Here is a 12461-nt window from a genome sequence, read left to right on the forward strand (position 1 = left end):
TTTTTCAACTGTTCACCTTTTCACTATCTAGCAGGTTTGGGTCAATTTCAATTCAGTTAATTATAGTTTACTTCCTGAATTGACTGAATTGAAATTAATTGTCCAAGCCCTTTCACCATGATGCCAATGGTGACTTTAAAACAGTTAGAGTTTAATGGCTGTGATAGGAGAAAACAGGATGGTTGAACATTGTAGTTACTCCACAATACTAACCGAATTGACAGAGTGAAAAGAAGGAAGCCTGTCCAAAAAAATGTGTCCTGTTTGCAACAAGGCACTAAAGTAATACAGCCAAACATTTGTTAGGTTTGTGGAAAATCCAATACAAAACATTACTGAGTACCACTGTTCATATTTTTAAGCATAGTGGTGGCAGTATAATGTTATGGGTATGCTTGTAATTGTTAAGGACTGAGGAGTTTTTCAGGATAAAAAAGAAACTGAACAGAACAAAGCACTGGCGAAATCCTGGAGGAGAACCTGGTTCAGTCTGCTTTCATGGAGACACTGGGAGAGGAATTTGCCTTTTAGCAGGACAAAACCCTAAAACACAATGGTAAATCTACACTGTTGCTTACCAAGAAGACAGTGAATGTTCCTGAGTGACCGAGTTACAGTTTTGACTTAAATCTGCTTGAAAATCTATGGCAAGCAGTGGCAATTTTAGCATGTAAATCTTGGTGGGGCAAACGTAAAAAAACATTTTTTAGATGCATGCCAGCAAAGCCACTAAACAATACATTAATTGCACTATAACGGTGACAAACGGTGCCCACAATATGTTAAGGCCTACATAAAGCTGTCCCAACAGCAGAGCTTTCTTTTCAGCACCATGCAGTGAATCCTTACCACTGCTACACCTGGCTATCAGCGAAGCCTTTCATTCAACCTCATTTATTGCCTTTAAAAAAAACATAGCTTATGCCTGACTTAAACAAATGTGGTTTCTACTGACAATTGAGATGTACAAGCTATGGCATAAGGGAACAATGAGCTGATAAGAGGGAGTCCCTAATTTTGATTAAGACATATTAATGAGTGTGCTAGGACAAACAGTCTATATAACTACAGTAGCAGTCAGAAGTTTGGACACACCTACTCATTAAAGGGTTTTTCTTTTCTTTTTACTATATATATAATAACCAAAAAAGTGTTAAACAAATCAAAATATATTTTAGATTCTTCAAATTAGCCACCCTTTGCATGGACAACAGCTTTGCTCACTCTTCGCATTCTCTCAATCAGCTTCCTGAGGTAGTCAACTGGAATGCCTTTCAATTAATATGGCTGCAAGCCCGGTGTCGGTACACATATGACAACAGCCAGTTCAAGTGCAGGACGCGAAATTCAAAAGATCTTTTTTTGAAATATTTAACTTTCACACATTAACAAGTCCAATACAGCAAATGAAAGATAAACATCTTGTGAATCCAGCCAACATGTCCGATTTTTAAAAATGTTTTACAGCGAAAACACCACGTATATTTATGTTAGCTCACCACTAAATACAAAAAAGCACAGACATTTTTCACAGCACAGGTAGCTTGCACAAAACCAACCAAACTAACCAAGAACCAACCAAACTAACCAAGAACCAACCAAACTAACCAAGAACCAACCAAACTAACCAAGAAACAACTTCATCAGATGACAGTCTTATAACATGTTATACAATAAATCTGTTTTGTTCGAAACATTTGCATATTTGAGGTATAAATCATAGTTTTACATTGCAGCTACAATCGGAAATAGCACCGAAGCAGCTAGAACAATTACAGAGACCAAATTAAAATACCGAAATACTCATCATAAAACATTTATGAAAAATACATGGTGTACAGCAAATGAAAGACAAACATCTTGTGAATCCAGCCAATATTTCCGATTCTTTAAGTGTTTTACAGCAAAAACACAATATAGCATTATATTAGCTTACTACAATAGCCAACCACACAACTACATTGATTCAAGGCAACAGTAGCGATAGCGACAAATCCAGCAAAAGATATTAATTATTTCACTAACCTTCATAAACTTCATCAGATGACAGTCCTATAACATCATATTACACAATACATATATGTTTTGTTCGAAAATGTGCATATTTAGAGCTGAAATCCGTGGTTATACATTGTGAAAACGTAGCAAATATTTTCCAGAATCTCTGGGTATATTTCTGACACTCACCTATTCTGACCAAATAACTAATCATAAATGTTACTAAAAAATACTTGTTGTACAGCAAATGATAGATACACTAGTTCTTAACCTGTTGAGGATGGGGGCGCTGTTGTGACTATTTATGCTAATCGTGTAATTTTTTAAACGGCTTCCCACAAAATTCTTGATCGTACAATATGCATATTATTATTATTATTATTGGATAGAAAACAGTCTATAGTTTCTATAGGAGTTGAAATTTTGTCTCTAAGTGGAACAGAGCCCATTCTACAGCAATTTCCCTGACATGAGTCAGATTTCAGAAATGTTGGCCCCTGATCTGGAGTCAGTTAAAAGGGCACTGTTATTGCTATGAGTATACGGACACTGCTTACGTCTTCCCCTGGATGCCTTTACGTGATGACGATTTGAATGGGGTCGATTGCGCGTTCACAGGCACTATAAATTAAAAAAACCTGTAGCTAGCAAGTCTTTTCTTGCTGCGTAATGCGCCTGGAGGACATCGACCCGCACTTGTTCCAAGCATTAGTGGAGGGAGTAATATTACTCTGGTCATGTTTCTACTCGTTATGGGAGTTAAAAACATCATAAGGTAGTTAATTTAAAGCGTTTTATAGCTATTTATATCCGTTTAGTGCGATTTTGGGACATTTATTTCTGAAACGCTGTGAATTGCTGGGCACGCTTCCAGTTCATCCCGAACGCAGTTGGCATTTCCACATGGCAAGAGGACAGCTTTCCACCAAAAGACGATTGGACCCAAGAAAGGATCCTTTGCCCAAGATACTGATGGAAGAACAGCTCAAAGTAGGACATTTTTATTATGATAAATCGTGTTTCTGTCGAAAAATGTTAGTGGCTTAGGACGCCATGTTTTTTGACGTAGCTTCGCTTGGCGCAAACTGTATTGAAAAGTAAGGATAATTTAAAAAATGTAATTCCGCGATTGTATTAAGAATTAAATTGTCTATCAATCCCTGTCCACCCTATATTTTTTAGTCACGTTTATGTGTATTTATGTATAAGAGTAGATCACTGTCTAATATGGCGCACGGACATTTTCTCACCAGCTGGGCTACATTTCACATTGTCTAACCATGATTTTGGTGGCTAAATATAAACATTTTCGATCAAACTCTATATGGATTGTGTAATATGTTACAGGAGTGTCATCTGAAGAATTCTGAGAAGGTTAGTGAAAAAATTAATATATTTTGGCGATGTTGACTTTTATCGCTCACTTTGGCTAGAATCAATGCTGGGCTGCTATGTGCTATGTGCTATGCTAATATAACGATTTATTGTGTTTTCGCTGTAAGACACTTAGAAAATCTGAAATATTGTCTGTATTCACAGGATCTGTGTCTTTCGATTAGTGTATGCTGTGTATTTTTACGAAATGTTTGATGATTAGTAAGTAGGTAAACACGTTGCTCTATGTAGTTTTTCTAGTCCATTTGTGACGGTGGGTGCAATTGTAACCTATGCCATCTACCTGAAATATGCACTTTTTTCTAACAAAACCTATCCCATACCATAAATATGTTATCAGACTGTCATCTGATGAGTCTTTTTCTTGGTTAGGGGCTATAAATATCTTAGTTTAGCCGAATTGGTGATAGCTACTGGTGTTGGTGGACAAATAAAAGATGGTGGATTATGCTAATGTGTTTTTAGGTAATAGATGTACATCTTTACATATTGTGTCTTCCCTGTAAAACATTTTAAAAATCGGACATGTTGGCTGGATTCACAAGATCTGTGTCTTTCATTAGCTGTATTGGACTTTAATGTGTGAAAGTTAAATATTTAAAAAAAATATTTTTTTTGAATTTCGCGGCACTGGTTTTTCAGTGGGGGTGGGGGGGGAGTGCCGCTAGCGGCACCCTCATCCTAGACAGGTTAAAGCAATCGCCGTGTTAGAATTCTAAAAATAACTTTAGTACGACATGCAGCTTACGTTATAGTGAGACAGCGCCAAAAATCAAGGCGGAAAACACAACAACACATTTTCGACAGAAATAGGAAATAACATCAAATGGGTCCTACTTTTGTTGAGCTTCCATCAGAATCTTGCACAAGGGGTCCTTCGTCCAGAACAATCGTTGTTTGGTTTGAGAATGTCCTTTTTCCCTCTCGAATTAGCAAGCAAAACTTGCCAAGTGGCGCGAAGCTGTCCACCGTGAACAAACGCAGAGAACTGAACACGCCAAAACTCCCGAAAAAATTTCAATAATCTGATTAAACTATATTGAAAAAACATACTTTACGATGATATTGTCACATTTATCAAATAAAATCAAAGCCGGAGATATTAGCCGTCTAAAACAAAAGCTTTTCAGAAGCCAATGCTGATGTACTTCCTGCGCCTTCCTGAACAAAGGAATTTGGGGTTCCAAGCTCTCTCTTTTGACCATAGAAATAGCTATACACTCCATTTCACCTCTCACAGCCTATTGACATCTAGTGGAAGGCGTATGAAGTGCATGTATACTAATAGATTTCAAGCAAATGATTAGGGAGGCCCTGGAACAGAGCTTCGATTTCAGATTTTTCACTTTCTGACAGGAAGTTTGCTGCAAAATGAGTTCTGTTTTACTCACAGATATAATTCAAACTGTTTTAGACACTTGAGAGTGTTTTCTATCCAATAGTAATAATAATATGCATATTGTACGAGCGAGAATTGAGTACGAGGCCGTTTGAAATGGGTACCTTTCATCCAAGCTACTCAATACTGCCCCTGCAGCCATAAAAAGTTAACAGTTGTGCCTTGTTAAACGTTAATTTGTGATATTTCTTTCCTTAATGCGTTTGAGCCAATCAATTGTGTTGTGACAAGGTAGGGGTGGTATACAGAAGATAGCCCTATTTGGTAAAATACTAAGTCCATATTATGGCAAGAAAAGCTCTAAAAAGCAGAAACGACAGTACATCAATACTTTAAGACATGAAGGTCAGTCAATCTGGAAAATGTCAAGAACGTCAAGAAGTTTTCAAGTGCAGTCGCAAAAAGCATCAAACGCTATGATGAAACTGGCTGTCATGAGGACTGCCACAGGAAAGGAAGACCCAGAGTTACCTCTGCTGCAGAGGATAAGTTCATTAGAGTTACCTGCCTCAGAAATTGCAGCCCAAATAAATGCTTCAGAGTTCAAGTAACAGACACATCTCAACATCAACTGTTCAGAGGAGACTGTGTGAATCAGGCCTTCATGGTTGAATTGCTGCAAAGAAACCACTACTAAAGGACAACAACAAGAAGAGACTTGCTTGGGCCAAGAAACACGAGCAGTAGACATTAGACGAGTGAAAATCTGTCCTTTTGGTCTGATGAGAACAAATTTTGAGATTTTTGGTTCCAACCGCTGTGTCTTTGTGAGACGCAGAGAAGGTGAACGTATTATCTCCGCCTGTGTGGCTCCCACCGTGAAGCATGGAGGAGGAGGTGTGGGGGTGCTTTGCTGGTGACACTGTTAGTGTTTTATTTAGAATTCAAGGCACACTTAACCAGCATGGCTATCACAGCATTCTTCAGCGATACGTCATCCCGTCTGGTTTGGGCTTAGTCCCACTATCATTTGTTTTTCAACATGACAATGACCTAACACTCCTCCAGGCTGTGTAAGGGCTATTTGACCAAGGAGAGTGATGGAGTGCTGCATCAGATGGCATGGCATCCACAATCACCTGACCTCAACCCAATTGAGATAGTTTGGGATGAGTTGGACCGCAGAGTGAAGGAAAAGTAGCCAACAAGTGCTCAGCATATGTGGTAACTCCTTCAAGACTGTTGGAAAAGCATTCCAGGTGAAGCTGGTTGAGCGAATGCCTAGAGTGTGCAACGCTGTCATCAAGGCAAAGGGTGGCTACTTTGAAGAACCTAAAATATATTTTGATTTATTTAACACTTTTTTGGTTACTACATGATCCCATATGTGTTATTTCAGATTGTTGATGTCTAAACTATTATTCTACAATGTAGGAAATAGTACAAATAAAGAAAAACCCTTGAATGAGTAGGTGTGTCCGAACTTTTGACTGGTACTGTATTTGTTTAGCACTTTTGAAATGTACAGCGACAGAATTCAGAACATGGGCCGTTCTTACAGTATTCTCCCGTTCAACTGTAGGATAAAAGGGGCCATATAACCAGACAATGAAAGCTCTTACAATATTCAATGATTTCTCTAAAACAGGCTATAGGCTACATGTGCACCACCAAGTCAGAACAGAAGTCTAAGTTTTGAGGGGGAAAGGGACAAAATCCTAATAGTGAGGCACATGGGCAACTAACAGCTTACTGCACAACGTACGCTTAGTATTACTTTCTTAGCTACAGTATACATATCTCCCTGGTATATTACATCATTTATGCTGCACCATACAATACATTTTTGGACTCCCCTTGTTGTGCTGTGCTCACTTGAACAGGAAGGTGGTGTGGTGGTCCTTCACATTTTGTCATCATGGTCTGGCATTCTGTGGATTTATGGTGCTTTCAAGACAACTGGGAACTCCGGGAAAAAAACAAGGTTGAATCATGACATCAGTGATCTTCAGGTCAGAGCTCTAGAAAGAGGCCCGAGTTCCCGAATTCTGAGTTGGATGAAACTTTTTTTTTTTCCAGTCGGAGCTCCGAGTTTCCAGTTGTTTTGAACACGGCAGAAGTCATGTTGGATTGACAGCACGGCCAATGTATTCAACCTTTCTGGCCTATGGTGTTGCATGTGAATGTTTATCCTTTTAAAGCTTGGAATAGATACCCTTAAACCCAGAATTGGACCACAGACCCACTCCGTTGAATAGCAGGCTAGTGATTGCTTTGCACTGCTTCCAGTTAGCCACTGATTCCTTCCAAACCACTCACTGTTGAATTTGCGATTTTCAACTTATTGTGTAATGTTTATGTATACTGGCTGATGAGCACCGATACGTTTTATGTAATATTACAGCGATTCAAAAGAATTTGCCAGAAGATTGCCAACTTGATTCATGATGACTGCGTGTCTAGCTTGCTAGCTAAGATTTTGAAAGTATGACGTTCACATGATCAGTCCAATCAAAGCTACGGTAGATATAACATGACTTGACGTCCATTTGATCTGTGGCCAATGACCTTAAGCCTTCCTGGATGGGCACTTCTTTAAAAAAAAATTTTTAAATACATTTTATCCCATTTTCTCCCCAATTTTTGTGGTATCCAATCGCTAGTAATTACAATCTTGTCTCATCGCTACAACTCCCGTACGGGCTCGGGAGAGACGAAGGTCGAAAGCCATGCGTTCTCCGAAGCACAACCCAACCAAGCCGCACTGCTTCTTAACACAGCCTCCAACCCGTAAGCCAGCCGCACCAATGTGTCGGAGGAAACACCGTGTACCTGGCCCCCTTGGTTAGCGCGCACTGCGCCCGGCCCGCCACAGGAGTCGCTGGAGCGCGATGAGACAAGGATATCCCTACCGGCCAAACCCTCCCTAACCCGGACGACGCTATGCCAATTGTGCGTCGCCCCACGGACCTCCCGGTCGCGGCCGGCTGCGACAGAGCCTGAGCGCGAACCCAGAGACTCTGGTGGCGCAGCTAGCACTGCGATGCAGTGCCCTAGACCAATGCGCCACCCGGGAGGCCCTGGATGGGCACTTCTAATGTAAATATATGGCAGGCAGCACCCAGGTGGCTTGAATTTTCAAGCTCTCCCAGTAGACTTTGTGGTGATGTAGTGTCCTCATGAGTGGCACAACTGGAGAACATGACCAATCCCTACACTCCGTATATTCCACTGGCTGCCCCACCACCACAGAAAGCCCTGAGCTAGGCTGAAACACTTGCATTTTGGAGCTGCCTTACTCAAGAAAGCAAAAAAGAGACCATGTTTGTATGCGTCTCTATTGACTCAAAGATGTATTTATTTATTATTATTTGTTTGCTAAACAGGTGGGGCTTAAAACAGGTGGGTTGCCACCAATGGCAAGACCTGGAAAGGGTTGTCTAACAATGATCAACAACCAATTTAACCGAGCTTGAAGAATTTTGAAAAGATTCATGGGCAAATGTTGTACAATCCAGGTGTGAAAAGCTCTTTTGGAAATGTACCCAGAAAGACTCACGGCTATAAACGCTGCCAAAGGTATTGACTCAGGGCTGTGAATACTTATCTAACAAAGATGTTTTATTTTTCATAAATGTTTTACAAATGTTAGTTGTTGACCAAAAAAATGACCAATCCATTTTAATCCCACTTTGTAACACAACAAAATGTGGAAAAGATCTAGGGGTGTGAATACTTTCTTAAGTCGCTGCAAATAAACAACCCCCCCCCTCTCCCTGTGGTCCTCACCAGGCCACTTTGCTGGGGAGGAGGTTAAGGTGAAGCTGGGGGAGCTGAACGGCCGCTGGGACACCCTTAAAGGCAAGGCCGGGCAGCGCAGGCAGGACCTGGAGGACTCACTGCAGGCACAGCAGTACTTCGCCGACGCCAACGAGGCAGAGTCCTGGATGAGGGAGAAAGAGCCCATCGTGAGCAGTCCCGACTACGGCAAGGATGAGGATTCGGCTGAGGCCCTGCTGAAGAAGCACGAAGCCCTGATGTCTGACCTGAGTGCTTATGGCAGCAGCATCCAGGCTTTGAAGGAGCAGGCCCAATCCTGCAGGGTAAGTCTCGAACCCACATTGCATCTTTAGTCTTATCGTGAAATGAATGTGCACCATTTTACAATATTTATAAATGCCTAAACTAGCTAGCTAACATTCTATGAACAATTCAACTATTTTCCCGTCTTTGCAAACATCTGAGAACCAGAGTACCAACAAATTAGTCATTTCTTTATTACTCCTGGTCTATTATAGACACAAATGGATATTTTCATGTTGCTATTGTCTAGATTGCATCTTTTTAAGACTTTTTTTCCTTTCCACCTGCAGCAACAAGTTGCGCCCACCGATGATGAGACTGGCAAGGAGCTGGTGCTGGCCCTCTATGACTACCAGGAGAAGAGCCCCCGTGAGGTCACCATGAAGAAGGGAGACATCCTCACCCTGCTCAACAGCACCAACAAGGTGTGTGTGTGTGTGTGTGCACACATTGTATAACAAAAGAAAGTTACCATCTTAGCGAGATGAACAAAAGCCTTGCTCCAAGCAGGGCCAGGTCCACAAATAACTGCTGCTAGCCCATACCCATGATCAGGCACCTGATGTAGAACGGAAATAATTTGATAGGTTTAAGCAAGATAGTATGAACTGAATGGGATGCATGTTCATCCCTTATGGGGGACAAAAATAACATGTTTGTCTTGTGTGTCTTCTCTCCTGACCTCTCTTGCCTGCTGAAGGACTGGTGGAAGGTGGAGGTGAATGACCGCCAGGGCTTTGTGCCCGCAGCCTACGTCAAGAAGCTAGACCCCACCCAGTCCTCCTCCAGGGAGAACCTGCTGGACGACCAGGGCAGCATCGGCCTCCGCCAGGACCAGATCGAGAACCAGTAAGGGCCTCCTTCTACCTAACCCACTTTCTACCTAACCCACTTCCAAATGACCATCCCTTTCCCACTGTAATTTCTGACTTCTGCTCTTACATGCCCCAGTACTCATCTTCAGTACACTCCTGTAGTTCTTTACCACCTTTTTACCTCTAACTTAGAACTTAACCTGTTAACCCGACTGGTTTGATTAACTGTTTTTTAAAAACAAATGTACGTTCCTATCTTAGCCTAGCTAATTAGCAATTAACCTCTTCAATGTCTCTCTCTCTCCCCCTCCCTCAAATTTTCAGTCTGTTTTTCTTAGTCTCCCTTTAGTCTCTTCCTTATCATAACAGTCCAGTGAGCCAGTAGCACTTCAACTTTTCTGTCACTAACGGCCTTGCCTTTGTCTCTCTCTCTGTCTGTTTCTCTCTATTTCCCTCCCTAACTGCTAATGCCTGCCTGCGCATGTCATGTTTGTGACTGAGTAGGCCGGGGGCAAAGGAGACGTGCAGTGTGTCTGTACGCATGAAGCAGGTGGAGGAACTGTGAGTAGGACCAGAGTGTCCCTCTAGGTGTCGTGTTTGTGAAGCCACCACGCATTCCCACGAGCAACGCAGCCATTGCCATTCCTGCCACTCCCTCAATCAGTACCCATTTCAATGTCGTGGTCCTTGTGACTGGTTCCAGTGCTCTCTCTCTCTCTCTCAACACAAAGGGGATTCTAAAATCTCCATCCTGTAATTTTAGGTACGGCACTCTCCTGGAGCTGGGCGAGAAGCGCAAGGACATGCTAGGAAAGAGCTGCAAGAAGTTCATGCTGTTCCGCGAGGCTAACGAACTGCAGCAGTGGATCAACGAGAAGGAGGGCGCCCTCACCAACGAGGAGGTGGGCTCCGACCTGGAGCAGGTGGAGGTGCTGCAGAAGAAGTTTGACGACTTCCAGAAGGTACGCCGCACACAACGTGGCTGCCGGGGAGTAGGAGAGGGCACTAGCTGACTTACTGTACGTCATCCTTTTAGGCATTAGTAGTGATGAGGGGAAAAATCGATACAGTAGAGTATCAGAATATATCGTCAAAAATATTATTGCAAGTATCGATTCTCTGCTAGATGGGTAATATCAGCTTGCGCTAGTCGGCTGTCAAAACTCTGGTATTTCTGTGGCTTGGCCTCAATCTTGGTGAGCCGACATGTTTTCATTATGACTGATCAAAACTCGTTTTGTCATGGCTCTTTCTTTCCCCTTTGTAGCAGTATCGAAATCGCAATAAATATAGAATTGTGATAAATCGTGATGCATACAGAATCACAATACATATCGTATCGGGACCTATAGTTGAAGTTCGGAAGAGTCATTAAAAGTCGTTTTTCAACCACTCCACAAATTTCTTGTTAACAAATTATAGTTTTGGCAAGTCGGTTAGGACATCTACTTTGAGCATGACACAATTTTTCCAACAATTGTTTACAGACAGATTGTCACTTATAATTCATTGTATCACAATTCCAGTGGGTCAGAAGTTTACATACACTAAGTTGACTGTGCCTTTAAACAGCTGACAGGCTAATTGACATCATTTGAGTCAATTGGAGGTGTACCTGTGGATGTATTTCAAGGCCTACCTTCAAACTCAGTGCCTCTTTGCTTGACATCATGGGAAAATCTAAATAAATCAGCAAAGACCTCAGAAAAAAATTTGTAAACCTCCACAAGACTGGTTCATCCTTAGGAGCAATTTCCAAACGCCTGAAGGTACCACGTTCATCTGTACAAACAATAGTATGCAACACCATGGGACCATGCAGCCGCCATACCGCCCAGGAAGGAGACACGTTCTGTCTCCTAGAGATGAACGTACTTTGGTGTGAAAAGTGCAATCAATCCCAGAACAACAGCAAATGCCCTCGTGAAGATGCTGGAGGAAACGGGTACAAAAGTATCTATATCCACAGTAAAACGAGTCCTATATCAAATCAAATGTATTTATATAGCCCTTAGATCAGCTGATAGCTCAGTGCTGTACAGAAACCCAGCCTAAATCCCCAAACGCAGGTGTAGAAGCACGGTGGCTAGGAAAAACTCCCTAGAAAGGCCAGAACCTAGGAAGAAACATAGGAACCACAACCTTTCTGGCTGTGCTTTGTGTAGATTATAACAGAACATGGCCAAGATATTCAAATGTTCATAGATGACCAGCATGGTCAAATAATAATAACCACAGTAGTTGTTGAGGGTGCAACATGTCAGCACCTCAAGAGTAAATGTCAGTTGGCTTTTCATAGCCGATCATTGAGAGTATCTCTACCGCTCCTGCTGTCTCTAGAGAGTTGAAAACAGCAGGTCTGGGACAGGTAGCACGTCCGGTGAACAGTTCAGGGTTCCATAGCCGCAAGCAGAACAGTTGAAACTGGAGCAGCAGCACGGCAAATAAGTCTTCAATAAAGACTTAGTTGAGACCGAGTCTGCGTCTCTCACATGGGTAGGCAGACCATTCCATAAAAATGGAGCTCTATAGGAGAAAGCCCTGCCTCCAACTTTTTGCTTCGAAATTCTAGGGACAATTAGGAGGCCTGCGTCTTGTGACCGTAGCGTACGTGTAGGTATGTACGGCAGGACCACATTGGAAAGATGGGTAGGAGCAAGCCCAACAAGCATCTCTGTTTTGTCTGAGTTTAAAAGTAGAACGTTTGCAGCCATCCACCTCCTTATGTTTGAAAAACATGCTTCCATTCCAGCGAGGGCAATTTTGTGCTTCACCATGTTTCATTGAAATACACAGCTGTGTGTCATCCGCATAGCAGTGAAAGTTAACAT

The 12461-nt window shown here is 42.0% G+C and overlaps 1 protein-coding gene across 5 annotated transcripts in view; it reads left to right on the forward strand.

Annotated features, from left to right (window-relative positions):
- LOC129863624 (spectrin alpha chain, non-erythrocytic 1-like) overlaps positions 1 to 12461 on the forward strand; it is a 70007-nt gene that overhangs the window by 31115 nt on the left and 26431 nt on the right. For 3 of the 5 annotated variants that reach the window (XM_055935743.1, XM_055935740.1, XM_055935739.1), the window contains exons 16-20: positions 8525 to 8835; positions 9106 to 9240; positions 9516 to 9664; positions 10135 to 10191; positions 10394 to 10592. In XM_055935743.1, coding sequence (XP_055791718.1) covers positions 8525 to 8835; positions 9106 to 9240; positions 9516 to 9664; positions 10135 to 10191; positions 10394 to 10592 — 851 coding nt within the window. The remainder of the gene's footprint in view (positions 1 to 8524; positions 8836 to 9105; positions 9241 to 9515; positions 9665 to 10134; positions 10192 to 10393; positions 10593 to 12461) is intronic. The other 2 variants (XM_055935744.1, XM_055935741.1) reach the window with 1 other exon arrangement.

This window comes from Salvelinus fontinalis, chromosome 10, assembly GCF_029448725.1.
Source record: "Salvelinus fontinalis isolate EN_2023a chromosome 10, ASM2944872v1, whole genome shotgun sequence".
Classification (NCBI taxonomy): Eukaryota; Metazoa; Chordata; class Actinopteri; order Salmoniformes; family Salmonidae; genus Salvelinus; species Salvelinus fontinalis.